We start from the raw sequence: 27,372 nt of genomic DNA on the forward strand, positions 1-27,372 counted from the left end.
GTGCCTCTTTTTTTTTAATGTTACCAGAAGGAATATGTATTTGGTATAGCATGTTGGAACTTACTTAAAATTACTAACAGCTGAGACATATTGAAAGTCTCATCACTGGAATCCTCAGAATTATAATCTCTAAAGTAGTCAGATCCCCACTGACCAAAGCAGTATTAAATATTCAAGTCTTACCCAGAATTACACTTGCAAACAAATAGAACAGATTATAAAGAAAAGATAAAATGTTGTATTGCATCTGTATTATAAAGTAAACAGGTGGCTTCTAATCTTGTTTGGTCGATTTTCAACAGCCTAAACCCGGGTTATAAAGGAACATGCAAGCCCCACGATGCAAAGGATAGAATGATTTGATTAAATACAGACAAATGAAGTAATTCCTACTTCTAGTTTATAAGAGTTCATAACTATTAATAAGTTTAATAAATATCTTATACTGACATTCTATTAATTGAATATCATAGGATTACTGTAAAGAAAGCACTTTATAAAGTGTAAAGTGCCACATACGATCTTATCACTGTTATTATTCTAAGAGGATTCATAAATTTATTTTACAATACTGGGTAGGACAAACTAATGTCATCAGATGCATTAGTGAATATTAATAATCAGTCATGATTTGAAATATTTTCAGCACAATCTACAAACTCCAATATGAAAACGAGATTTTTTTTAAAAAATGTACTTGACTGCTCAAAGAATAAACAGAAATGCAGTTTCATCATCTTTTAAAATATAAACACAGGAATTTCAGATCACTGGAAAAGGCTTTTATTTCACCATAAAAATGCAAACTGGAATAAACACAACCTTTTATAACCCAAAGGTTACAACTACTTCAAAGTATTCCTGAGCTTCAACTTCAGAAGCAAAAGATTATAAAATTGAACAAGTTTGCAGCCTTGAATCTGTTTGAAACATTGCAAGTAAAAATAATTTAGCAAAACAGCATCTTAAAAAAACCACACACACACTAATTTGTACTAGAAACAAAAGCTGTTAACTAACTTTTTACTCTCAATTATTTTAATTTGTAAAGAGTCAATGTTTCAGAAGTAATGGAGCATTTCCAGACCACTTTGTCTCATACTCCCACTTACTGGAATCTTTAAAAAAGTATAGTGCATTTGCATTTTCAATTTTAAAGGAATACTACCTACATTTCACATATGGCTTACTATGCCATGATCATTTTGTTCCCACATCTTTCCACCACCATCTCCATGTTTTTGAATCAGTTAAATATAAAACAAAATCAAACTAGCAAATTCTTTTTTTTCTTTTTAAATGTCCTGTAAGTTTTTGTGGCTGTTCGTAACACTTAACATTTGGCAGCTTATCTCAAGTTCAATATTAAATTTGCCCTCTTTCTGCAGTACATGTTGACTTCATTGAGTGCATAAAGAATTTTTAGTCAAGAATTTTGCATACATTTATGGAGTAGGCCTGGAATTCTTAAACTGTCAGTCTATACATTTCTCCTGATTAAATGAGGATTGGTGACATTAAAGCTATCAGATCAAAATATTTAAAAGGAAAAAGGAGAGCTAATGAAAAACAAATTACCAACACAGTTGAAAATGAAGCACAAATAATTATGCAATCTTAAAAAAAGAAAATAAATTTCCAATGTAATTGAGTTTCCTTTCACAAAGGAGTTCACTTTACATTCACTAAGCAGAGACTCAGTTTTCTTAAGGTGGTCAAGAAGCCAAAAACTTCAGAACCTCTTGCTGGTCCTGGTCTATCCTCTAAGTGGGCCTTAAAAAGGCAGAGTCCTTTACTACCTACTCCAAGTACTCCTGTGTTTGCTCAGGGACCGGGATCTCCCTCGTCGACTGCGCTTCCTACCCACACTTCTTCTATCCCGGCTTCTCTCCCTTCTACTGTATCTGTCTCTGCTGTAGGACCTTCGGTACCGAGATCTATCAGGGCTTACACTTCTTCGGTGAGGACTATAATCTTTGTAAGAGTGTCTTCTATGAAGTCGTCTTTCTTTTCTTTGTCTTTCATCCTCTTTACTCGCATCCCTTCTATGCTTGCTCCTATCCCGTTTATGTCTCTCCTCAGTACTTCTGTCTCTGCTGGACCGACTTTTTCCCTTACTTGGTTCTCTATTACATTTATCTTGTTCAGACGATGACTCTTTTTTGGACATGTTCTGGTCACAATTAGATGTACTCTTCTGTTGCTGATTATTGGCAGGAATACAAGAGAGCACACCTGAACATTTTTTTTCTGTACAGCTTTCACTTGTAATACAGTTAAGTTTCTTACTTTCTTTGCACTGAGCTTCTTCACTTAAGTTTCCATTCACATTTTTGGAACTGAAATTAATTTCCTGATTTGACAGCATTTCTCTTTGACAGATCTGAGTTGGCTGACCCATGAGGGAATGCAAGGAGGTAGAAGTAACACAGCTTGAAGACACAGACTGTATAATATCTATGACAGGTTGTAACAGGGCAGAATGAGATGCCACTGCTTCTTCCTTGTTCTGCTGTGTCTCATCTATTTTCTTGCTCAATAAAATATTTAAAAGCCTCTCCCTTAATTCTTTCTCTTTCCTCTGGAGTCCCAGAGCTCGCTCTTTTTCCTCCTCCACCCGTCTGAGTTCAGCCTCCTGAAGTCGTCTTCTCTCCTCGAGTTGTTGAAGGCGGATTTTTTCTTCTTTCTGTTCATGCTCTAGTAATTTTACTGCCTGAAAAAGATAAAGGGAAGGAAGAAACTAAATTACAAGACAAAAATTATTCTAGAACCAAGTGTTCAGAAGATATCTGTAGAAATGTATTTTGAAGAACAAAATTTATTCAATGGCATGTAATTGATTTTTAACAAATGTTGGCCCAGAGCATGATGCCATAAACAGAAATGATTATGAATCACCTGGTTTCTCCTGACTTAATATTAACACTACACTAACACTTAAAAGATTCCTTCTGTCCCTCCTGAAGTAATAATGTTTTCAAACTATGGGAATACTTTTTAATAATTACTTTTAGTAGTCTCAAAAACTAATTACTTCTGTATCTAAATCTTCCCAAACTATGTACCACCAAAGTAGATCAAGCTTGTTATGTAATAAATACTCACTAGTGTAAAAAGTTTATAAAAATAGGAAGTTAATATATAAAGGTATTGGAAAACAAAACTTTCTTCACTATCTCAACTTCCTGAATTTAAATAAATTTTCTTTTCCTGAAAGGCATTTTTTAAATTAATACAAAATATGTAATATACTGAAACAAAGGATGTAAAAATTTCCTAAATATCAGAAAAAATTGAAATGGAGGGCAAGGAGAGAGTAAATTATCTTCATGTACAAAATATTCAAGGAGATCCTATAATTTACTCAGTCTAGTGTTTCATGCTATCAATGACAGAGAGACGTAAGACTCAATATAACTGGAAAGTCAAGGAATAATAGAGTTTAAAAGATGTAAAATAGCTAGTCTATGCTCAGTAACACTGAGTGGTACCAAAAGCTAAAATCAGCTAGGCAGCTAGGTGGCTCAGTGGATAACTGGGCAAGACTCAGGAGTTCAATACCCAAGCTCATAAACTAGCCTCAGACCTTATTGGTTTGTGTGGCCCTGGGCTGGTTAATCAGCCTCCTTTTACATCTGTTTCATTATCTGTAAAACAAGGATAATGACAGCTTCTACCTTCCCATGTTGTTGTGAGGCTCCAACAAGATTCTATTTGGAAAGCACTGAGCAGAGTGCCTGGCACACAGCAGGCAATATTAAAATGCTGACTATCATTTCATCCTCATCAACATTATTAACTACAGGAATTTTGAAAAAGCAGAGAAGCCTAGATGGGAATAGATGGAGGTGCAAACATAAGCTGCTTAGGTCTCACAGAAATCAGGCAGCACACACCACTGGGAAAAACAACAGATATTCTCCTTCCCACCTAAAGAATTTAACCAGTTTTACGTACATGGGAACTTTAAAAGTTCAAATAAACAAATTCTAGTTAGAGTTTTAGCATCCATGATCTTCTGTCTTTTACACTGTAAAGACTGAGCTGTACAATGTTGTCAAGAGAAGCTCAAACATTTGGTTTGAATTGCCTTTTGCAGGGACCAGCGGGAAGGAGAAAGCGTGTGTGTGTGTCTGTGTGTGTGTGTGTGTGTGTGTGTGTGCTGGGGGGAAGGGGAAAGAGTAGGAAAGATGGAAGGGGAGAGGAAGAAAGGAAGAACAACCAAAAAACAACAAAACCTAACACGTATATGTTAAGACAGTAGTACTCTAGAATGGAGACTACAAATCCATAAGCCAATATACTTTCTGTAAAAGGTCAGAAGAAATAACAATAGCAGTTCACATTTATTTAGCACTTTAAATATCTGTAAAGCATTTTATACACACACACACACACATACATATATAGGTGTATATATATGATCTGATTTGATCATAGCAATAACCCTAGAGCAGACACTATCACCCTCTGACTCAGCCACTGCCTCAGACAGGCTAACTTACCCAGGGTACTGAGCTGCATGCTAGTAAGTGGCAGAAGCATGATTCAAACTCAGAGCTTCTAGACTCCAAGTTCAATGCTCTATTCAATTCAATTATTCTCTTCTAAATTTCTAATACTGAAAAACCACTAACTATTGTCAGCACCACAACCCACTTCCACACCTATCTAGCAACAAGAGCTAAAGTCTTCCACTTGTGTAATGTATCTTTGGGTACATGACTTTAGATTCCTTATGTGTAAAGCCTACCCTCAGAGCTACTTTGAGAATTATCATGATTAAAACAAAAGCAAGCTTTATCAGACAAAATACATTATCAATTACATGAATATTGACTGTTAAAATCCACAGAAATAGAGCTGCTCTTTTTTTAGTCGTTTCCTCTTTACTAGTGAGAATGAATCTACTCCAATGGCTCCTTATTTACAACTGATTAGATTAGTTAATTTCCTTAAAACTATGGTTTAAGAAGTAGGAAAGAAAATGGAAAAGAAAGTGCTGCTCTCCCGCCTTATCTCTACATTACAGACAAACTGAAAAAGAGCATCAAACCCAAAACGGCACCCGTCCCAGAAAGGCCAATATGCCATTACCTTTGCTCGACTCAGCAGTTCTGCGATTAATCTTATTGACTGAAGGTTTCTTTGAGCCAACAATAATTTTCTCTCCTCTAATTTTATCTTCTCCTGTAGCTTTTTCTGCTCTTCTGCTTGTATCTTCTCTAGTTTTTTCTGATTTCGGCGGACTTCACGGTCTTTTTGTTTTTGTTCTCTCTTACGTAGCTTCTCTTCACGTTTTCTCTCTCTTTCCAATTCCTCTAATTCTTTCTGTTTTCTAAGTAAAATAAATCAAATGTTTTGTTAAAAAAAAAAATAAAACAGAAGTATCCCTACAGTGCCAGATCTATTTTCCCTTAGTATATTATATACCATAATACATTAAGTAACCATGAAATTTCAGAATCTGAAAACTGTCCAAATGTTCACAAAATGCACCCTGCAATAATATTACCCAGAGATAAGGTACATTTGCAGCATCAAGACTGAAACTCTATTCTTTTTCAAGGACAAAACTGCTCTACCATATACCCTCTTAGCATACTCTCTTAATTGCCATCATCCATTTCAGCCATGGCACTTTTATCTTTATTACCTGATATCTTAAATCCTTTGTCATTACACACCAGGCCTCAGTCCTGAGCCTGTGGTGAAATACAGCAGTTAAAATAATATCAATATGCAAGAATCCAGACTCCATGACCCACATTCTCCATAGGCAAAATGACAACTAAGTTTCTGTCTTAAGTGGTTGTGTTTGGTTCCAGATTCAACACACTGCACTAAGGTAATCTCCCTCCTTCCCCCAGCCAAAAAAGCCCAACCAAGAGTGACAAGAACAATGGTACAAGCTTTTCAGTATAGCAATTAAGACTAGAAAGGTCAGCCGCAAAACTCCCAAGTGGTTCAAATTAGACTAAAATATAATTAGGAAATATTTAACAAAATAAATGAAAAAACCAAGAAATAGTTGATCATTTGTGTCTTTCCAAGTCAATATGGAGCACACAAGGATTTTTTTTCTATTTGATTTTGATGCAAATGATTAAGATTATTCTTTCTTCTTCTGAATTCTGATCAATGAGCTTAAGTGTGATTACTAAAGAGTTCACAGACATGCTTACTCATACAATTTGTCGATAAGAAGGTAAACATGAAAGACTTTTGACTGGCACTACTGATTGTCCACAAAAAACCCAGTCTCTCTGAATAAATATTAGAGAATCAAGACTACATATGTATTACTCCATTAAATCACAAAAAAGGAGTAATTCTGGAGTATAAGTATCTAAAAATAACAATTACTCTGGTACCAAGGAGAATTATTTCAATTATTTCCATAAGATGACATTTTTTAAATTATGAGATTTCATTACAGAGATTGTTTGCTCACTTAAAGTCTTCTAAAACATTTAAATGTTACTTGGTAACCCTAATTACATTCCACAAATACCTATCAAGCACCTGCAATAACTTAAAGCACAATGCTAGACACCAAAGGAGATGAGTAAGACATACCTTGATCTTAAGCACCTTTCAATAGCACTTTTTAAAACATAAAACTTACAAAATACTTTCCTAAGCACTATCTAATTTTATTCTTCACACCCCTGTGAGCTAGGTAAAGCATAAATTATCCCCATTTGACAAATGAAGTAACAAAATAAGAGAGGTGAAATCCTCATCCAAGTGCACATACATAAATGGGAAAGAAAGGATTTAAAGCTAGGTCTTTTGACCACAAAGTCTGATTTTTTTTCCATTACAGGATGCAAGTAGGTAAATAACTATTTATAATGCAAAATATGATAAATGTCCTAAGAGAGTACTATGAGGGTTCCAAGGAAGTGAGGGTATCCAGTTTGGCAAAGCGCCTAGGCAGATTAGGGCTAAGAATAAGGAAAACTTAGCTATGCAGATGAAAGCAAATACAAAATACCACCCTGAAGCTTTTGAACTGCTATGCATTTTGTAAGTGAGATTTCAGAAAAACCAGACTGACATAGCCACCATTCTCCCTGCTCCATGTTCTTATCAAGCATTCTTATCAAGCACCTAACATAATTATTAATTGTCAGCATTTCCAAACTCTAGTCTATAATTAACAAAGCTTGCCAAAACAAAGCAAGAGCGGATGACAATAGGATTTACCATTAAGTAAAACTGACAAGAGACTTACACTGTTTTGGTAGGAAAAATAAATAAATGAAACAAATAGTGTGGAAGGCCCACTTCTAAGGAGTATAAAACCTTTATATTAAAATAAAGTGAGCAGGTAGGTAGGTGGCACAGTGAATAAAGTGCCAGGCCTAGAGTCAGAAAGATTCATCCTCCTGATGAAGATTTCTAATCCTAATAAATCTTCTAAAAATTCTAATCTAGCCTCAATCACTTAAGTCACTTTACCCTGTTTGTCTCAGTTTCCTCATCTGTAAAATGAGCTAGAGGAAATGGCAAACCCATTGTCAAGAAAACTCCAAATGGGGTCATGAAGAGTTAGACATGACTAAAAAACAACTCAACAAAAACAAATAGCAAAAATTACAGTAAATTCATTCTTATGGGGGGAAAAACTTGGAATACAATCCAATTCATAAAATTAACAATTGACATTACAGGTGTGAATTTATCTATGCCTACTTATTTTGTTCTTCTTTCCTCCAAATGCTTTTTCTTCTAATCATGTCAACACTATCAGCTTCTTATGAGATAAAAGGTAGAGCAAAGAGATGAGACATAAAATAATTAACCTCTCTGAGGCTATTTCCTTAGTCACACCACCACACTAAACTGTTAGAATGTTTTATGTTTTATTAGAATATTAAAGATTCTCTTTTTCATTATGATGTGTATGTATAACAATAGTTTTCAGATCAATAAATTAAAAAAAAGCAACAATGAAAATAGATACTTTGAACTAGTGATACAAATTTTTCCAACAATTTAAGAATAGACATGCTTTCAGTATTGGTTTATAGAGATTCCTGGTCCTGACATAGTATAAACTCTTATCCTGGCAATAACTAAATTTTCAAACTACGTACTATAGGTATTATAGCCTAAAGTGACATACTAGAACCACGAGGCTTTGGGTAGCATAATGGACAGAATACTATGCAGGGAGCCAGAAGTTCTGAGTTCAAATGTGATCTCAGACCCTTGTTAGCTGTGAGAACCTGAACAAGTCACTTAAACCTCTGCTTGCCTCAGTCTCAACTGTAAAATGGGGATAAGTACCTACTTTGCAGGGTTGTAGGGATCAACTGAGATAATATTTGTAAAATATTAGTATGGTCCTTAGCACATATTTGGAGCTATATAAATTGCTTATTTCTTTCTCCTTTTTAGAAAAACTGTTAAGGCCTCATTTCTAAAATACATAGAGAACCGAGTCAAATGTATAAGAATACAAGTCATTCTCCAATTGATAAATGGTCAAAGGATATAAACAGGCAGTTTTCAGAGGAAGAAATTAAAGCTATCTACAGTCATATGAAAAAACGCTCTAAATCACTATTGATTAGAGAGATACAAATCAAAACAACTCTGAGGTACCATATCACACCTATCAGATTGGCTAACATGACAAAACAGGAAGATGATAAATGTTGGAGAAGATGTGGGAGAGCTGGAACACTAATTCATTGTTGGTGGAGCTGTGAACTCATCCAATCATTCTGGAGAGCAATTTGGAACTACGAAAGGGCTACAAAAAATGTGCATACCCTTTGACCCAGCAATATCACTTCTAGGACTGTATCCCAAAGAAATCATAAAAATGGGAAAGGGTCCCACATGTACAAAAATATTTATAGCAGCTTTCTTTGTGGTGGCCAAGAACTGGAAATCAAGAGGATGCTCATTGGGGAATGGCTGAACAAGTTGTGGTACATGAATGTAATGGAATGCTATTGTGCTGTAAGAAATGATGAACAAGAAGACTTCAGATAGGCCTGGAAGGACTTATATGAACTGATACTGAATGAAAGGGGCAGAACCAGGAGATCACTGTACACAGCAACAACCACAGTGTGCAAGGAATTCTTCTGGTAGATTTAGTCCTTCACAGCAATGTAAAGACCTAAACCATTCCCAAAGGATGCTTGAGGCAAAATGCCATCCACATCCAGAGAAAGAACTATGGAATTGGAATGCAGAATGAAGCAGAATATTTTCTCTTGTGTTATGTTTTGCTTTGTTTTGTTTGGGTTTTTCTCATGGTTTCTCCCATTCATTTTAATTCTTCTATGCAACATGACTAATATGGAAATACATATAATAAGAATGTATGTGTAGAATCCACATAAGATTGCATGCCGTCTCAGAGTGGGAAGGAAGGGGTAGAGAAATCTAAGATTTATGGAAGTGATTGTAGAAAACTGAAGTCAAATTAATATTAAAAAAAGAAAAGCTGTTGTTTTTATTATCTATGAAGATACCAGTTTTATTCTCAAATGTCTTTATCTTGTAGAAATGGAGAAATCAGACTTATACAAACACAATGTTAAGATATTCTCAGACCTTGAAGGGTAAGGCTACTTTATACAGAGATACCTCACTTTCCTGCACTTTGTAGATACTGATTTTATTTTTTTTAACAAACTGAAGATTTGTGGCAATCCTGCTTCAACCAAGTCTTTTGGGTCCACTTTTCCAACAGCGCGTGCTCACATCATGTCTCTGGGTCATATTATGGTAATTCTCACATTTCAAACTTTTATACTATCATTTTACCTCTTACGGAGATCTGTGAGCAGTGATCTTTGATGCTACTAATGTAATTGTTTTGGGGGCAAACAACTGGTCAGAAGAAGATTATAGGAGTCCCTTTGTTGGCACCAGGGGCAGGACTCTGCTGCATTGCCCACATTTCAATCTTGGGTTGCAGTCCTGGGTCTCAGTCCCAGGGCAAGGAAGAGAACTAGCACAACAGACCTTGCAGCCTGAGGAGACCTTAGGACCCTGGTAACAGTTCGGGGGTTGAAAAGAGCACTTGTGAAATCTTTAACGAAAGGAAGAGTCGATCAATGTGGCAAACATCATGGCTGTCTCATTTTAAGAAACTGGCACAGCTATCCAAACCTTCAACAACCACTAGTGCACATAAATACTACTACTCTCTAGATCATACCACTTCAGAAGAATCAAAAACGTACAGGTCCCCAGATTACCTCTAAAAAAAAGTTGCACAAAAAGCCTGAAGCTTGGGGCAGTGTCCCCTCCACTCCAGAAGCAGAGTCCTACTTCAGCATAGAGATAAAAGGCAAGAAACAGGCTGAGAAAATAAGCAAACAGCAGAACAAGATCCTGACTACAGAAATTTACTATGGTGACAGGGAAGATTAAAATATAAAGTCAAAAGACAATAAAGTCAAAACTTCTACACCCAAAGCCTCAAAGAAAAATATGAATTGGGCTCACGCCATGGAAGAGCTCAAAAATTATTTTAAAAATCAAACTAAAGACATAGAGAAAAAACTGGGAAGAGAAATGAGAGTGATGCAAGAAAGTCATGAAAAGAGTCAACAGCTTGGTAAAGGAGGCAAAAAAAAAAATACTGAAGAAAACAGCACCTTAAAAAACAGAACAGGCCAGATGGTAAAAGAGGCACAAAAATCCAAGGAAGAGAAGAATGCCTTGAAAAACATAATTGGCCAAATGGAAAAAAATATACAAAAATTTATCAAAGAGAAAAACACCTTAAAAAGCAGAATTGTATTGGTTTTGTTAGTGCAAAAACTTTTTTTTGATTAGAGAAATGCAAATTAAAACAGCTCTGAGCTACCACTTCATATGTATCAGACTGGCAAATAGGACAAAAAAAGGAAAATGATGGGTGTTGTATTACAACCAAGAATCATCGGCAAAACAGTGTAATTCTTCAGGAGAAAAAAATGAACATTCAATGAAAAAGGGACTTTCAAGCATTCATGATAAAAAGACCCAGAGCTAAATATAATATCTGACTTTGAAATACAAGACTCAAGAGAAGCACAAAAAGGTAACAGGAAAAAGAAATCATAAGGGATTCAATAAGGTTAAACTGCTTACATTCCTACATGGGAAAGTGATACTTGTAACTTCTAAACACTTTCGCATTATCAGAGCAGTTAGGCATATACGTAGAGGGCACGGGTATGAGCTGAATGATGGGAAGATTATCTAAAAAATCAAAACTAAGGGGTGAAAAATAAGAATGTGCTAGGAGAAGGAGAGAGAGGGAGAATGGGGTAAACCATCTGACATAAAGAGGCAAGAAAAAGTCTATACAGCAGAGGGAAAGATGGGGAAGGGAAGAGCACAGGAACCTTACTCTCAAAAGAACTGGCTCAAAGAGGGAATAACATACATAATCAGCTGGGCATAGAAGTCTATCTTACCATACTAAAGTAGGAGGGGAAAGGATAAAAAGGAGCAGGGAGTGAGGGGCCTGATAGAAGGAAGAGTGGATAGGGGAGGTAAAAGTCAGAAGCAAAACACTTTTGAAAATAGACAGGGTGAAAGGAGAAAGAGTAGGAAAAATGGGGAAAATGGGACAGAGGGAAATACACAGTAACATTATAGCGAAAAAAATTTTTACAGCAAGTTCTCTAATAAAGACCTTAATTCTCAAATATATAGAGAATTGAGTCAAATTTCTAAGAACACAAATCACTCCCCAAATGATAAATGGTCAAAGGATATGAACAGGCAGTTTTCAGACAAAGTAATCAAGGCTATTTACAGTCATGTAAAAAATGCTCTAAATCACTATTAAGAAAAATGCAAATTGAAACTACTCTGAACTACACCTACCAGATTGTCTAATATGGCAGAAAAGGAGAATGACAAACGTTGGAGTAGATGTGGGAAAATTGAGACACTAATGCAATTGGTGAAACTGTATACTAATTTCAACCATTCTACAGAGCAATTTGGAACTATGCCCAAAAGGCTATAAAACTACGTATACCCTTTGGCCTGGTAATACCACTACAAGCTCTGTAGCCCAAAGAGAGAAAAACAAAAAGGAAAAGGATCAATGTATACAAAAATATTTAAAGCAGCTCTTTTAGCAGTAGCAAAAAATTGGAAACTGAGGGAATACCCATCAACTGGGAAATGACTAAACAAGTTGCTGTATATGATTGTGATGGAATACTACCGTGCTATAAGAAATGATGAGCAAGATATTCTCACAGAAAAACCTGGGAAAACTTGCATGAACTGATGCAAAGTGAAATGAGCAAAATCAAGATAACATTGTATTCAATAACAGCAATACTGTACAATAAACAATTGTGAATGACAACTATTCTCAGCAATACAACAATCCAAGACAATTCTGAAGGACTTATGATGAAAAATGCTGTCCATCTACAGAGAAAGAACTGAAGGAGTCTGAATGCAGATCAAAGCATATTTTTTCTTTATTTTCTTTACTGTTCTTGGGGTTTTTTTGTCTGCATTCTCTTTCATAGCATGACTTCCATGGAAATACGTTGTGCATGACTGTATATATATATAACCTACGTCAAACTGCTTACTTTCTCAATGCGGGGGAGAAGAGAGGAATGAGAGAATTTGGAAGACAAAATCTGAAGAAAAAAAGAATGTTAAAGTTGTTTTTATGTGAAATTGGGGAAAAAATAAAATATTAAAATAAAAAATATATTCTTAGGAAAATACCTCCCATAGTCCAAAATAACTTATTTTCAAGATTTCTATGTCACTGTTCCCTTATCAATAATTAACGATGACTATTTTGTACTTAAGAAACCAATTAAGTTTAGTTTTTTTTGTTTTGTTTTAAAATTGCATAGTAAACTAAACTCTCTATTAGCATGGTGAGAAAATGAAATATTACATGCCCTCAATGTGCAAGCTTTGGCCAACACCACTTAATGTTGATAAATCAAATGACTCGGAATTCAGGACCCATTTTCTCTAACAGAAAGAAGAGATTTCACAAAAGAGGATTAGAGTATTAGGCCAGTCCACAAAAATCTACTTAACTCATAATAAAATTAAATATTGTACAATTATAATAAAAAAATAATAGCAATGGTATTCCTCTAATAGTAGTTAATACACAAAACTCAAAATATTCTCAAATATCTGCTATTTCATTCATGTCAGTATACTCTTAACAATGCAGATCACAGTCCATCCATGAGATCTGTCCTCTTAAGTTCAGCATAGGAGTGCACCAAAAGTACAAGACTTTCCATTTTTTTCTTGATATAAAAAAGACTAAAACAGCAAACAGGACTGTTCCATTATCTGTCTCTCAACACATGATCAGCTTCTATTCTTTTTTCATTCGTATAGTTTTTTTTAGTGAGATCTTTTACTCTACTTTATAATTTCTTGCTTGCAATGCACTATATAACACGTTCCTGTCAACTATGTGCCTTTCCATTACCCTTGAGATCTCCAACTTGAAATCTTTGGAGACTATAGTGTTGGGCTTTAAAAATTTGCCTTTGTTTCCAGGAAAAAATATTAAGTCATTAAAAGAATGTTGCAGTTTCCGAAAGCAATCAAGCCTGCTGTGCTTTCCTCTTTAATTCTGGGGACAGTTCATGTCTACTTGTAGTATCTGTATAAGATACATATGCTGATGAGTAAGTTATATATATTGTACATTCAATTGTACAGCATATATTCTGAACAGCAGACATTCTTCATCCATCTAGAATTTCCTGTGCAGACAGGCAAATTTTTGAATGATTATGGCTCTCATTTAAGGGCTTTTACAATGTTCCAAGACTTGATTGATGCAGTCAGCACAATTTTCATCCACAAACAATAACATTGGAAGGGCCCCATCTATAAGAAATCCCTCCTCCACTTGGGACTCTGCATCACTTCCATGAGAGTGGCTAAAACCTTTGGCAAATAAAGTCTCCGTATTTTATTTTTAATTTGATATTAACAGTTAAAAAACTACTGAACAAAATTATTGCTGTCATACCCTTCAAGGAATCTCTTAAGAGTTTTGGAGAAGAGCCCTTTTTTCCTACCAAATTTAAAAAAAAAAATTACAGTCACCAAACTGTAACTTACAACAAGTACTTACATGCTTCATTTTTCAGGCATTTGTGCAATGGTAAAAAGGCAGTCAATCAATCTATTTCCTTCTAATACTCTCAAAAAAAAAAAAACAACATAGCCTTCATGCATGTGCAAATCATTTTCGTAAGAACTGTACACAGGCAGAAAAGTTACATGGTCCCAACAGTTGACTATGTCTCCTTTCCCAGAACCAGCCTACCTAAGCACAGAGAGCTTTATCACTAGCAAACTGATCACTTGATGATGATGACTGTACTTTGGTGACAGCAGCAGATAAACAAAAGAAAATAAAAAATGGTCTTTTGTTCTGTGAAGTTCCCTTACTCCTCTGCAAGGATGGTGACAGAAAGCTGGAAAAAAGGGACAAGAATGCTAAAAAAAATTACACAGCTTTTAAACCATTAACTATATTGCTGGCATTATAAACGTGTAAGCCTCGTCAAATGACCAAGGAGTGGACATAATACTGGAGGAACTAAATATTTATATTAATCTTGATGTAACTATAAATAAAACCTGAGGCAAAAAAAGTCAGGCAAATGGAAGAATGACTCACAGATTCTCCTTGGAAAAGTAATGAAATATTTGGCAAGAGGTGGATTTATTGTATGTCTAAACAAGAAGCATCATTTTATGGGATGCTTGGTTACCTCACCTTGTCATACTCATTATAAGTATTAGCAAAGACAACTAAGAAAAAAAGAGCAATTTACGCATCAACATATGTGTGTAAAGTAGATAAAAAGGTACAGAAAATCTCAGACATTCCAGATTAAATCAACATATACTTTGATATATGGTTACTTCAAGACAAGCAAAGGTCAGAGTAGTCAACGACAGGAAAAAAAGTCATAAAATAAAGCTCAGGAGTAAGGGATGAGAGAGGCCAAAGATTATAAGTGGGTCTCATACCTCTTTGTCACACTACACACCATAAATGTTTTTTTCAAGAAAAGAATCAGAAGGGACTGGCAAGGAGTAACGTAACAAGAAAATGAAAACGATTACATTTTAAACAATTAACTTGTGTATAGTGTCAAGACTTTTTTAAACAAAGATCAAAACTAGAAAAATAAAAATGAGAAAAAGACGGATTAAAATTTAAAAATTCGAATCTGACCTATTTAAACACTGCACTAAAACTCAAAAATGGCAAATCAAATGATCTGGCAATGATGCCAATTACAGTATTTTCATAAGAAGGTCACAATGGAGGGGGAAAAAAACTTGTTCTAGGGTCAAAGGACAATGGTTCCAAATTTGGATCTACTATTTACTAGTGGATCCTAGTTTACTAGTGGATTAATAATACCTATTATCCCTACTAGGATATGCAACGAGATGGACAATCCATAGAAATGATCCAAAAGTACATATATTGTAGATACATGTAGATAATGAACTTGTCCAAGAATTGAATAAGAGAAGGAAAGTTGGCTGAAATTCTTCAATGAAGCAAAATTGTTTGTTTTTTTAACAGCATTTTTTTGTGATGCTATATGGCTACAAAGCACAGAATATAGCAATGTCCAAAGAATAAGAATTAAAACTGTGAAAAAAAAAACCCAAACAGAAATAGAGACCTATATGGTAGGACTGAATATTCTACAATGCTACAAATAAAGAATTATTTAATGGAAGTCACAGAAAGGACATCTTCACAGAAAGGACTGGAAAAGGAGGTGAGACAGTTATACAGCAAAAGTGAAAGATAACTGACACAGTCTGTGTGCTTCATTGTTATCTGTGAAATTTAAAGAAATATGAAGGAAAACCCCCTTTAGGTTGGATGGACCCCCTGTGGAAAATTTATGAGAAGTCACAGACAAGATAAATATAGGATGAGAAGGTATGGACAGATTGCCATCTGTGCTTCTGAAGAGAATGCCCATAATGATGAGCTCATTGATATCAAAGTAAAATATGATCACACGTTATTCCAGAACTCAAAAGAAACAGTGAAAAGCATTTTATTTTGACTCAACAAAAGAAAATACTTTTTAACTGGCAATTAATAGAAGTGTCCAAAAATGGACTGAGCTGCCACAAGAGGCCAGCATATGCAGAATTGAAGCTAAGGCCAGGTGACTGTTAGAAAGACTACAGAAGGGAGCTCTACCATACAATGTGAGAAATTTGTTTAAATAACTTCTAAATTACCTTCAAAACTACAATTTTATAATCATTAACTAGCTTTTCTACTGACATCTTCAAGATGTTCGTCTTTTTTAAGCTAAGATGGCCATAATCAAGTAAATATAATTTCTAATACAGACTTAGCAACAATGTAAGGTAACTGTAATATGAAATGCAAAACCCTTATTTACACTAAATTACAAGTTAAAAAACTGATTTTGACACAAGATGGAAGCCTGTTAGTATTCAGTTGCCTCACGACATCAAGGACCAAAAAAGGTTAAGATTTGAGTTTTGCCTTGAAGGAAACCAGGGAGAAACTAAGAGAGAGAAGGGAAAAGAGAATATTCCAGGCCTGAAGGAGAGCTAGTAAAAGGTCAGTGGTTCAGGAGACTGGTGTCATGTGCAAGCAATAGCAAACAGGCCCCAGCAGGTAAACTGAGGAGGAAATGCCTAGAAGGACAGGAACAGCCAGGTATGAAGAGCTATAAATACCAGGACTTTAAAACTGATTCTGGAGAAAATAGAAAACCATTGGAGTTTTTTAAGTAGGAGTGAGACATGTTCACCTACAGTTTCAGAAAAGCACTCTGGCAGCTAAATGGAGGGCAGATTAAAAGTAAAGAATGACTCTTTCACCTAATCATAGTAAACCAATTACAATCAAGTAATTAGCTATTCATGAAGCACCTATTATGTACCAAGTACTATGTTAGGCTCTGGGGATACAAATACAAAGAAAAATGCCAATCTCTACTGTCAAGGAGCTTATATCCCAACAGGGGAACGCAAGTATGTATTTAAAAGTATACTATAAAATAAACATGAAGAGAATAAATGTGAAGTAGTTAAAAAATATAAGGCACTTTGGCAGGGAGGGCTCCAGCAGCAGTTGATTAGGGGAGATCAGGATAAGTTTTATACAGAAGGTAATATGACTTACACCATTAAGAAACATAGAGATCTACGAGAAAGGAAAGGAGTGAGTGCATTTGAAGCATGGAGGATGCTCAATGCAAATGCAAGAGAAAGGACATGGAATGCTGTGTTGTATGTAGAGAAAATCAGTTTGGCTGGATCACAAAGCAAGAGGCAAGGACAAGTACACGAGGTTGAAAAGACAGGCTGGGGCCAAGAATAAAAGGCTTTAAAAGCTAAACTTGGAGGTTTATATTTTATCCTAATGACAAAAGGGAGTTTTGTCATTAGTTTAATGAGTTAGACATTGACATGGTCCGATCCATGTTCAAAGAAAATCACTTTGACGGCAGAAAGGATGATAAACTGAAATGGGAAGAAATTTGAGGGAGAACAATTAGAAGGCTGTTGCAATCATCAAGGTGAAAAGTGATGAAGGCTTTGAATAGTCTCAATTTTCTCAGGTCATTAGTTGAGAGAGATGGGCAAAGGGGAGGTGTGGGAAGATTAAGGAGAGAAAATAAGATTTAGAATAATTTTAGTGAGGAGATGGGGAACTGATTGGAGATAATCAATAGAGGGAAAGCATTTAGTTATTAAGGGTAGAAACAGTAAAGTCTTCTTGTAAAAGATGACATTTTAACTGGGATTTGAAGGAAGGGAAGCCAGGAGGCATTTTATATTTTATATTTGATCCTGGAAGTCATCCTATTATTCTCAGAAAGGCTCAATTCAATCCAATAACCATTGTAAAAGTATGCACATGCAAAGCATTGTGCTAGGCTTTGGAGTTACAGAGACAATGACATGGCACAGCAGAAAGAGTACTGAATTTGCAGTCAAAGGACCTGGGCTTCAATCCCAACTCTGCCACAACTACCTGTGTGACCTCAGATAAGTCATTTTAACTTTTTGGGTCTCAGTTCTCTTAACCATAAACTGAAGGAACTGTTATAAATGATCTCTAAGATACCTTCTATCTCTAAAGTTATGACGTGACAAAAAAAAATTTAACTACTCTCTACTCAATCTAGTCATACAAGGTTATGATTTTCAAAAACATAACCATATTCATCAAAACAGCAAATGATATGCAGTAATGAAAAATATAAATTTCCAAAACCCAATCCACAGAAGTGCACACAAGCCAACATGATTCATGAGACTTTATTTGCATAGCCTTAAATTAAGTTCTAGCAAATTTCTCTTAACTGCTTTCAAGGAGAAAGATTAAGATGTTTGAAATAATATAAAACTTTCAACAAACTGATGAAAGAACTGTCAAACACAAATGTTCAGTAGTATTGCCATTTCCTTCTGGGGACTATAACTACATGGGTCTTCTTAACTGATAACCTCTTTCTAACTTCTTTGTGTTTTTTAGAATTTTAAGAACAAAACCTTTTTATATTTGTAGTTTTCAAGAAGCAACACAACTCCAGAAACTTACAAACAATCCAGCAAACTTCAAACAAGTTTAATCCTAATCTATTTATAAAAGCAGTACAAGGATTTCAAATTATAAAGAGTTTAAACTTCTACCCTAAGACAGCAGCACCTTTATATAGAAACTGAAACCAATAACTGAGAAAAAATATCTTTGAGCAAGTTTCTGATACCAGTCTCCTGTTGTATCCCCAGTGCTCATATGTGCCTTACACAGAGCAGGTGTTCAATAAATGCCTGTTGACTTCTCCTAAGACAAAGAAGGAACGGATTCAAGTTTATAGAAATAACAGCCATCCCTCACTGGACTGTAAAAAATCAGTTTTCAGAAAATGAAATAAAAGCTATCAACATCTATATAAAACAATGCTCCAAATCACTAATAATTAGAGAACTGAAAATTAAAGTAACTGAGGTTCTACCTCACAATTATCACATTGGCAAAACATGAAAATGAAAAATGTTGGAGGGACAACAGGAAAACAGGAAAATTAATGAACTGTTTGAAGAACTGTGAATTGATCCAGACATTCTGCAAAGCAATCTGAATTACAACTAAACTGTGACCAGCTACTACTTTGATGGAGCAAACCCTATTAGGCCTATATTCCAAAGAGAGTAAAGAAAAGAAAAAAGGATCCATATGTACAAACATGTTTATAACAATTCTTTTTGTAGTGACAGAGAACTAGAAACTAATGAGGTGCCCATCCTCTTAAATTATGTCATATGAATGTAATTGAATACTAGTGTGTTATATAAAAAATGATGAAGAGACCATTTCAAAGAAACCTGGGAAAACTTGTATGAACTGATACAGAAAGAAGTGAGCAGAACAGAGGAAAAATTTATACAACATCATCATTATGAAGACGAACAACTCAGAAAGACTTTCTAAATAATGTCAAAAAATGAAACAAACAAAATTCACTTCTTGACAAAGGTGATGGACTCAGAACGCTTACTGAGACATTTTTTTCAATGCGGCCAAAGTCAGAATTTGCTTTGTTTCACTATGCGTAACTGTTACAAGTTAGTTCTCCTCCACCAAAAGGAGCAGGGGAAGTGGGAGAAAGAAAATATTTGTTAATTAAAAAAATAAAATGTAACTTTAAAAGAGTAAAGTGTTTTGTTTTTGTCAGTCTTCAATTTTGCTTCATTTCCATAATTGTTTCAATTCTCCATTACAATCTGTGGATAAAGAATCAACCTAAAAATGAAAGTATAAAATGGCCAGGATATTATATCTTTTTCATTGCACAAATAAATGATAAAAAGACAGCAATCCTACAAAAATTTCACAAGGCCAAAATTTAGTATTAGTCATCTAATCTGAATCCAGTGGGAAAAGATGGCATTTACATCTATTTTTTGTGCTGTTTCAAATTTCTAAGGGGAAGAAGCATTAAGACATATAGGCAGTCAATTTCCAATTTGCAAAAAGGTTTGATTCAATTCATTTCAACAAAACAACAGGGATACAATGAAAACTTACAGTATCTGCAATCAAGGATCTTATATTCTACTGGGAAGGATACAAGTACACAAATATATACAAAGTAATTTCAAGTGGGAGTCACATGGGTTGGTGGGCTTATAAACCAGATGTTATGTTTGGTTTTTTAAAAATATTTTCCCATAGGAACAATGTTCTAGACAGGAAGCTAAGTTCCAAAGCCAATTCACAAAAGCCTAATTAACCCATAACCAAAATGAACTTAACTGTGTTTTATTATGGGAGAAAGGCATTTCTAGCTCCAACTAGGTACACTTGAAAAAAATATGTTCCCCTTACCCTATGTAACAGGGTTGGGGGTTTTGGTGGGTTTTTTTAAGGAAATCACCTTGTAAGCAATGCAGAAACAACATGGCCACGAAGTCTCCACCTGGTATAAGGCACTAGAGATTCAGGCTTGAAAGTTGAAATGGCAGTGGGGTTGGGATTGAGTGTCAGTTCTGGGGTGTACAGGGAAAAGAATACGGGAAAGAAAATCCTAAGGAGTAGAAAGAGTTGAAAAAAGAAGAATTCCTGTGGCCATTCACAGAAATCAAAGAGGGGTTCTAGATTAATGGCAAACTCAAAGTACAAGGAGCAAATATGATAGAAATGTACACTTACCTTTCCTCTTCTTTTTGCCTTTCTTCAGCTTCTTTTTCTTTACGTTTCTGTTCTTCTCTTTGCTGTTCAAGTTCTTGAAGTTTCTGTCTTTCAAGTTGCCGTTTTTTAATTGAGGCATCACTAAGATGTTTAGTTGAGTCAAAAGAAACCTTTCCAAAAAAAGAGAAAAAAATAAAAGTAGAAAAGCTAAGTGCCTGATTTTTAATGATCACAACCCATTCTTTAAAACCTAACTGTACTTATACACAATTCAGTAGAATATCTACAGCATGAAATAATAGAACTATAAATGACTGAAGGCTCATTTATTTCAAACAGTCAATTCAATGAATGAAAATCTGAGAGAGAATTTGGACTTACTTAGGATTTTACTAGAATAGCTAGGTGACACAGTGGACAGAGCATGAGGTCTGCAGTCAGGAAGTCAAAAATGGTTTCAGACACTTACTAGCTGTGTTACCCTGGACAAGTCATTCAACAGTTTGCCTCAGTTTCCTGATCTGTAAAATGAGCTAGAGAAGGAAACAGCAAACCACCCCATTATCTTTGCCAAGAAAACTCCAAAACAGGGTCAGGAAGTGTCATATACCACTCAAGAACACTATCAACAACTGAGGAATTTACTTGCCTCAAGTTAGTTTCCCAGTGTCAAACAAAATATTTTTAAAAGATCTTTTTTTTTTCTGCCATGGTGTAGCAAAAACTGTGCTGTTTTTGGAATCAGGACCTGCGTTCAAATCTAGAATTCACTGACCACTAGGCAATACCAGGAAACATTCAGTGGCAGTCAAAATATGAAGTTTTTAAGACTTTGCTTTTTTTAGTTTAGATGGCATTCTTGAGAACAAACAGCTATTTGAAATCTAGGGAAATACTATTATAGGAACATTCCAATTTTTAGGTGATGTATACCTGTTCTATAATTTCTTCACAAATTTTTTTTCTTAAGTTTGAAATCAAGCTATAGATTGGCAATCTTATATTTAAATATTTTCTAAGTATTAAAATTATGGGAAACTATAAGCAAAAATATTGCAATTTCTCACCTTTATATTGCAGGCTACTGCTTTGCCATCTTCACCTTTATACATTAGTTTCATACCACGCAAGGCATTCATAGCTTTGATAAAGCCAACATACTCTTTATACTGAACATAAGCTTCAAAGTTCAAATGTCCACCAAAACTAAAAGTATGAAAATTTCTGCCAGTCATTTCTTCTCTATAAGGGTCCAACATTGGGATGTCCACATTTCGTATTTCTCCAAATGTTTCAAATACCTTAATGAGAACTTCTTCATTTGGTTTTTCTGAACCAGATTCTTTCAATGCAAACCATTTACAAGGTAGTCCTTCCAAATGAATTGTGTCTGGTCTCTCTCCTGGCAGAGTCTCATTCATATCTTTTGCATCACGGAAAAAGGAGTCCCAGTCATGCCGAGTTGGGAAATCTATTTTAAATTCAGCAGCTCGGACTTTTAAAATATCTGAGAAACCACTAAGCTTTATTGTTTTGCCATCAAGACATGCAAGAAAAGACTTAACCAAACTTTTATTTTCAACTTCTCCTTCAAAACGGATGAAATCCATAGTGCTTTTAGAAATTCGAAGAGTCGAAAATTGATGACTCTGTACCATTCCTTTCAATCTTTCCATCACTTCCCAATTAGAAATGGATTTTCCGGGTTGCTTCAATTGTGGAAGTGCCACACTAATTGTCATTTTCGTAATTGGCTTGAGGTATAATCCATATAAACTACAAAGTTCAACTGCTTCAGACGTATCATGAACTATTGTAGCAGCCGCCATAGCCAAATGCTAGACCTAAAAAAAAAATTATCAAGATAGCATACTGAAAAAAAAAAATTACAACACCGACAGGCATTCCAAACTTAAGCAACAGAATGTTAGGGGTGTTTTGTTTGGTCTTAATTCCTATCAATAGAGAATGACTGCACAGCCGATTTTACAATTAATCTATATATATGTGTGTATACATATATATACATATATATGTATACACACACACATATGTGTATATATATATCAGAAATTAGTCATATTAAAAAATCAATAAATTGTAATGACCTAAGAATGGGTTATGACAAATCTCAAAATTAACATTTCCAAGTTACCAACAACAGTCAAAAATCATAAGAATCACAGGATTTAGAGCAGGAAGAGACTTCCAAGATCAGATAAAGCAATTCACTACCATTTTTCGGATAACTGAGGCTACAGGGTTTTCGATTTACCTCAAGTTCACAAAGAGAGCTCCAACTAGAAAGCCAGGGACTGACTCCACATATGGGATTTTCCTCACTACATCAGGAAGCCTCTTTCATTTTGAGGAAAGCCTTTACATCTCCAATAAGAACAGAACTAGAGCATTAGGGGGAGGGAGGGAGGATTCGACTGATTTAAGAGGAATCAAATTCCTAAAAAGATATCGGACCTTACATCTTTTACTGACCACCTCTTCCACACCCTCTACAAACAAAAGATTCTTGCACCATTCTGACAAGCTCCTTAAAAACCGTCCAAGCAACATCCTACATCAATCAAAACTTGTTTTCTAAGTTTTGCACGATGAGAACAAAACAACACAGGGTGATTAAAGAAAAGATATAACCACACCTCAACAGGAGGAGGTACAATTCCAGAGCTCGACCTTCTCAACCAAAAGGCTGCTGAACTTCGCAAGAAATGACCTCTTCCCAGATGGGTTGCTTCAAGAAAGCACAGTCGGGGAAGGGGGAAGGGAGGAAGGGTGGTGAAGGAGGGACAAACATCCCTTCCAGCCAAGCAGGGGCGTCTGACAACCTCTAAGGATACTGTAAGGAGGTGGAAGGGAAGTGATGTCCCCAGCATAGGATTTACAGCTGAAAAAGGCTCTTGTAGAGACCCCTCAGGCCCCGCCGTTGCACAAAAAAAGGAATAGGTAAGCATGAGTTACTCAAGGTCACCGTGGGCCAGGATTCGAACCCAGAGGTCCAGATTCCTGATGCCGTGCTCTTTCCGAGACTTAAGTTTGGGTCCATGTGCACAGAAGCGAGGATGATGACAGCAGAATGAACCAAGGAGGCAGATCTGGGAAAGGCGAGGCAGCAGACAGCGCCTGGGGACGGGGGGGACGAAGAAACAGGGCCCCAGAACACCTGCGCCTCGAGATCGGTCCCCCCACTTTTTTTTTTAAGAAAGTAGGATAAAGCCCATGCACACCCCGAAGAGAAGCGAGGGACCCACTCCAAGGAACAGCTGCCATACAGATGCAGTTCGCTTTCCATCCACCCCGCCACCCCCCCAAGACCCCACCCACTCGCTCGGCCGCCGGCTCCTCCCGGAGCCTCCCCGCCCCCCAGCTTCTCCAGACGCCCCGCGCGCTCCCGCGGGGGTGGGGAGGGGGCGCGAGCCTCGGGCGCTCCCGGGCTCCGGCGGGGCCGCGCGCTCGGGGCGGAGGCGGGGGCTGAGTGGGGGGAGGCAGTTACCAGGAGCGAGGGGGGAGGGGGAGGAGAGAAGGAACGGAGCGGGGGATGGGGAGGAGTGGGAGGGCGACCCAAGGAAAGCAGCTATTCACCTGCTCTACGAGTCTCCGGCTCTAGCTCTTCGGCAGCAGGAGGTTTGCTCCCCTGCATCCAACCCTGCCCCTGCCCCCCCCAACCCGCCCCCAGAAACCGGGAGCGGCCCCACCCCCCGCCCCCCAACAACACTTCCCTTTCCCCTTCCCTTAGCCACAGTTCTTCGGTGGCTCCCTGGTCACATGACCCTTTCGACGCAACCAGCGCCTCCCCCTATGACGCATTTCCGCTTCCTCAGAATCCGTCGCGCCGCCTCGCTCTGGGCCTCGCGCGTCTCCGCTCCTTCCTCCCCGCCCCCGCCGCCGTCCTGGGCTTGCTCCTTGCCCCTCCCCCATCTTCCTCGGACCCCTGGGTTCGGCTCCTTGGTTCGGTCCTGGCCTTTAAAGGGGCCGTGCGCGTCGGTGGCCCGCCCCTAAGGGAAAAAAAACTCGGGGGGCCAGTGGCGGGGGGCCTGGCCGGAGTCTACGAGGGAGGCCGTCCTGATTTACCCCGACTCCATAAGCGAGGCCCAGATCGATGAGGACTTGAAATTCAACCTACAACCCCCGTCCCCGACAACAATGGCGATTGGCCGAGGGGCGGGGGGGAGGGGAGGAGGAGGAGGAGGCCCACTTGGGGGTCCCGCCGCCAGCTTCCAAACTCCGCGGCTGTGTGACCCCAGGAAAGGCTCCAAACCTCTCTGGGCACCGGCTTGGGGTCTGAGGTCCCTTTGGGTTCACACTTACTGCTTTTAGTTTTATCCAGCAAGCACGCGACTTTTTTTCCTTTCCTTCCTCCCTTTTCTTTCCTTCCTCCCATTTCTTCCCTACTTTCTTTTCTTTTTTCCTCCTAGGTTCCTTTCTTCCCATCCTTCCTTGTTTTTTTCTTGCTTTCTTCTTTCTGATTCTTTTCCTATCCCTTCTTCCTCCTCTTTTTCTTTTCTCCCTTTGCTTTTTCTTCCCATCCTTCCTGTCTTTCCTTCCCTGTTTTCTTTGGGGTTCCATCCTTTCTTCTTTCCGCCCTTTCCGTGTAACCTGTGTATCCTTAGAGCCTAGCGCAGTGCCCAGCACATAGTAGGTACTCCAGAAAGGCAGGTTGCATCTCATTGTCCAAAGTATACATTGTAACCTTACATAAAACTCTTGTCTCCAGTTCCCTTCCCCCACCCTGCAAAATAACTCCCATCCTGGTGCAGTTCATGAGAAACAGAGAAAAAGCTCTAAATTTGGACGTTGGAATCTGGGTTTGAATTAGGGCTCTGTTGTTTATTAGCCCTGTGACCTTGGACAAATCACTTACCCCCTCTCCAGGCCCCTGTAAGATAAAAGGGTTAGAGTAGTAGGTCCCTTAGAGCCCTTTTCAATTCCAAAGTCTCTTACGTAATTATTGCTTCTCCTAAATGAAGTCAGACTACCATGGTACAAAAAGTACAGCTCGCCATGACACTGCATTTTGCCAAAGTGCCAAAGCAGCAGAAAACAACTCGAGATACGGAGGTGTGAAAGGCTTTGGTTTTTAAAACCTGTGCTTTTTCTGATCCAGAAAGATGTTGGATTCCCCCTGAAAAGTATTATTAGGTGTTTGCTGTGCACCTTGATATTCTTTTCTCTTCTGGGAGATTCAAGATTATGTTTTCCCACTTTTTCCTCTAGACCATTTGCAAGACAAAAATAAAGGAGGGGAAAATTACTCCTTTGGCATTGGCAAAAGTCAGGCTAGAAAACAGTCCAGGTACTAATTATGATTAAGGAAATGTTTGAATTCTGTTTTAAAACTTTTGACCAAAATGTCCTTCCCCAGAGCACCTTGACAATGGGGGGAAATCCTTCTATTTCCTATTTATCCCTGATCTCTTGTCCTCTGTTCCCTTTACACCTAAAGACCCCCTTAGTCACTTTAGTATTAGCCACACAAATCAACAAACAACAGTTCCATCATTAGTACCCTGTACAATGAAGAGACTTCATCATTATCATTATAAAGCAATCATTAGGCACTCATTTATGTGTTACTATGCAAGGAATAATACAAAAAAATAATTAGACTGCTCACTGTTCCCTATGGGAACCTGCAAATACATAAACTCTTTTCTACTACCTTATCCAACTACTCTCCACCCCCAAAAAGGTTAAACAATTGTGTCATATATTAATTTCTTCTCTCTTGAAAGGTGAATTTGAATAGGTGCTTCACCCCAAGAAACCCTAAGGGTCTTTCCCTTCCAGAACGAATTTTTTTCTTTTTTTTGACTAGAGAAGCATTCTCTGCCTCTTCTTAACTAGCCTTAATCCCTGAATGGGCATTGCCTTAGTCAAACAGACCTGTTAAAAACCTTAGCTTAAAAAGACCAAGGTCTCCCACTGCATCCAGGGCCATGTCCAGTCAACCTGATCTGTATCTCACCATTGAACTCTGATGACTCCAGACGAGAAAGTGAGCCTGGTGATTTTGCACAACCCACTCGCTTACTTCAATCCAATTCACTTGCAAGTCATGGCATCACCTTCCTGATGTCATGGTCCTCTTAGAGAATGTAGTGTGTCCTACAAAAGCCTAGTAAGACTTTAAGCCAAGATTAGTTTGACAAGGTTAACTTCTTTGAAAAGGCTGATAAGGTATAAATTCCCAGGTCCTAGGTACTTTTCCTGTTTCCTTAAGCCGTTAAGGAGGATTGCTTCACAACCAATTCTTAGACTCTTGGATTTGCCCATTAAAATGAAAAATACAGAGAGATAAAAAGTTTGAGAAATTCTGAGAGGATAGTTACTGAACACACTGAATATACATGTTGTTATCTGGAGAGCAAATCTGGAGACCTACCTGTAAGCCAGTCCAAGGAATTATGTGGCAGCAGATGCAGCAGTAAGAAATTTCCAGACCCAGTCAGGGCTATGGGAACACAACTGGTAGAGGGACATAACAGTTCCTAAAGAACCTGAGGAATTCCTGGAGCAGCATGTGTACACTATGTGGAAGATATCATCAGTTATATGGAGGTCTGGAAAGAAAAGGGGTAAAGAAAAGGGACCCTCAAAGCTTTCCCCCTGTAGGAAATCAAGTTAGTATTGTAAACCTAAAG

At 37.3% G+C, this 27,372-nt stretch overlaps 1 protein-coding gene across 2 annotated transcripts; it reads right to left on the reverse strand.

The window, feature by feature from the left end:
- Positions 1-767: 767 nt before the first annotated feature.
- AKAP17A (A-kinase anchoring protein 17A) lies at positions 768-24,510 on the reverse strand. 2 transcript variants are annotated; one of them, XM_072614496.1, is made up of 5 exons: positions 24,314-24,510; positions 21,784-22,560; positions 20,738-20,886; positions 5,098-5,338; positions 768-2,713 (listed from the first exon to the last, which is right to left on the reverse strand). In XM_072614496.1, exons 2-5 carry the CDS (start codon positions 22,543-22,545, stop codon positions 1,796-1,798), a joined length of 2,070 nt encoding a protein of 689 aa, XP_072470597.1. In that variant the 5' UTR covers positions 22,546-22,560; positions 24,314-24,510; the 3' UTR covers positions 768-1,795. The 2 variants fall into 2 exon arrangements, with proteins under 2 accessions (XP_072470597.1, XP_072470598.1); XM_072614497.1 differs by lacking the exon at positions 24,314-24,510 and adding an exon at positions 23,374-24,016.
- Between the last annotated feature and the right edge of the window lie 2,862 nt (positions 24,511-27,372).

Source organism: Notamacropus eugenii, chromosome 5 (genome assembly GCF_028372415.1).
Source record: "Notamacropus eugenii isolate mMacEug1 chromosome 5, mMacEug1.pri_v2, whole genome shotgun sequence".
NCBI classification, from domain to species: Eukaryota; Metazoa; Chordata; class Mammalia; order Diprotodontia; family Macropodidae; genus Notamacropus; species Notamacropus eugenii.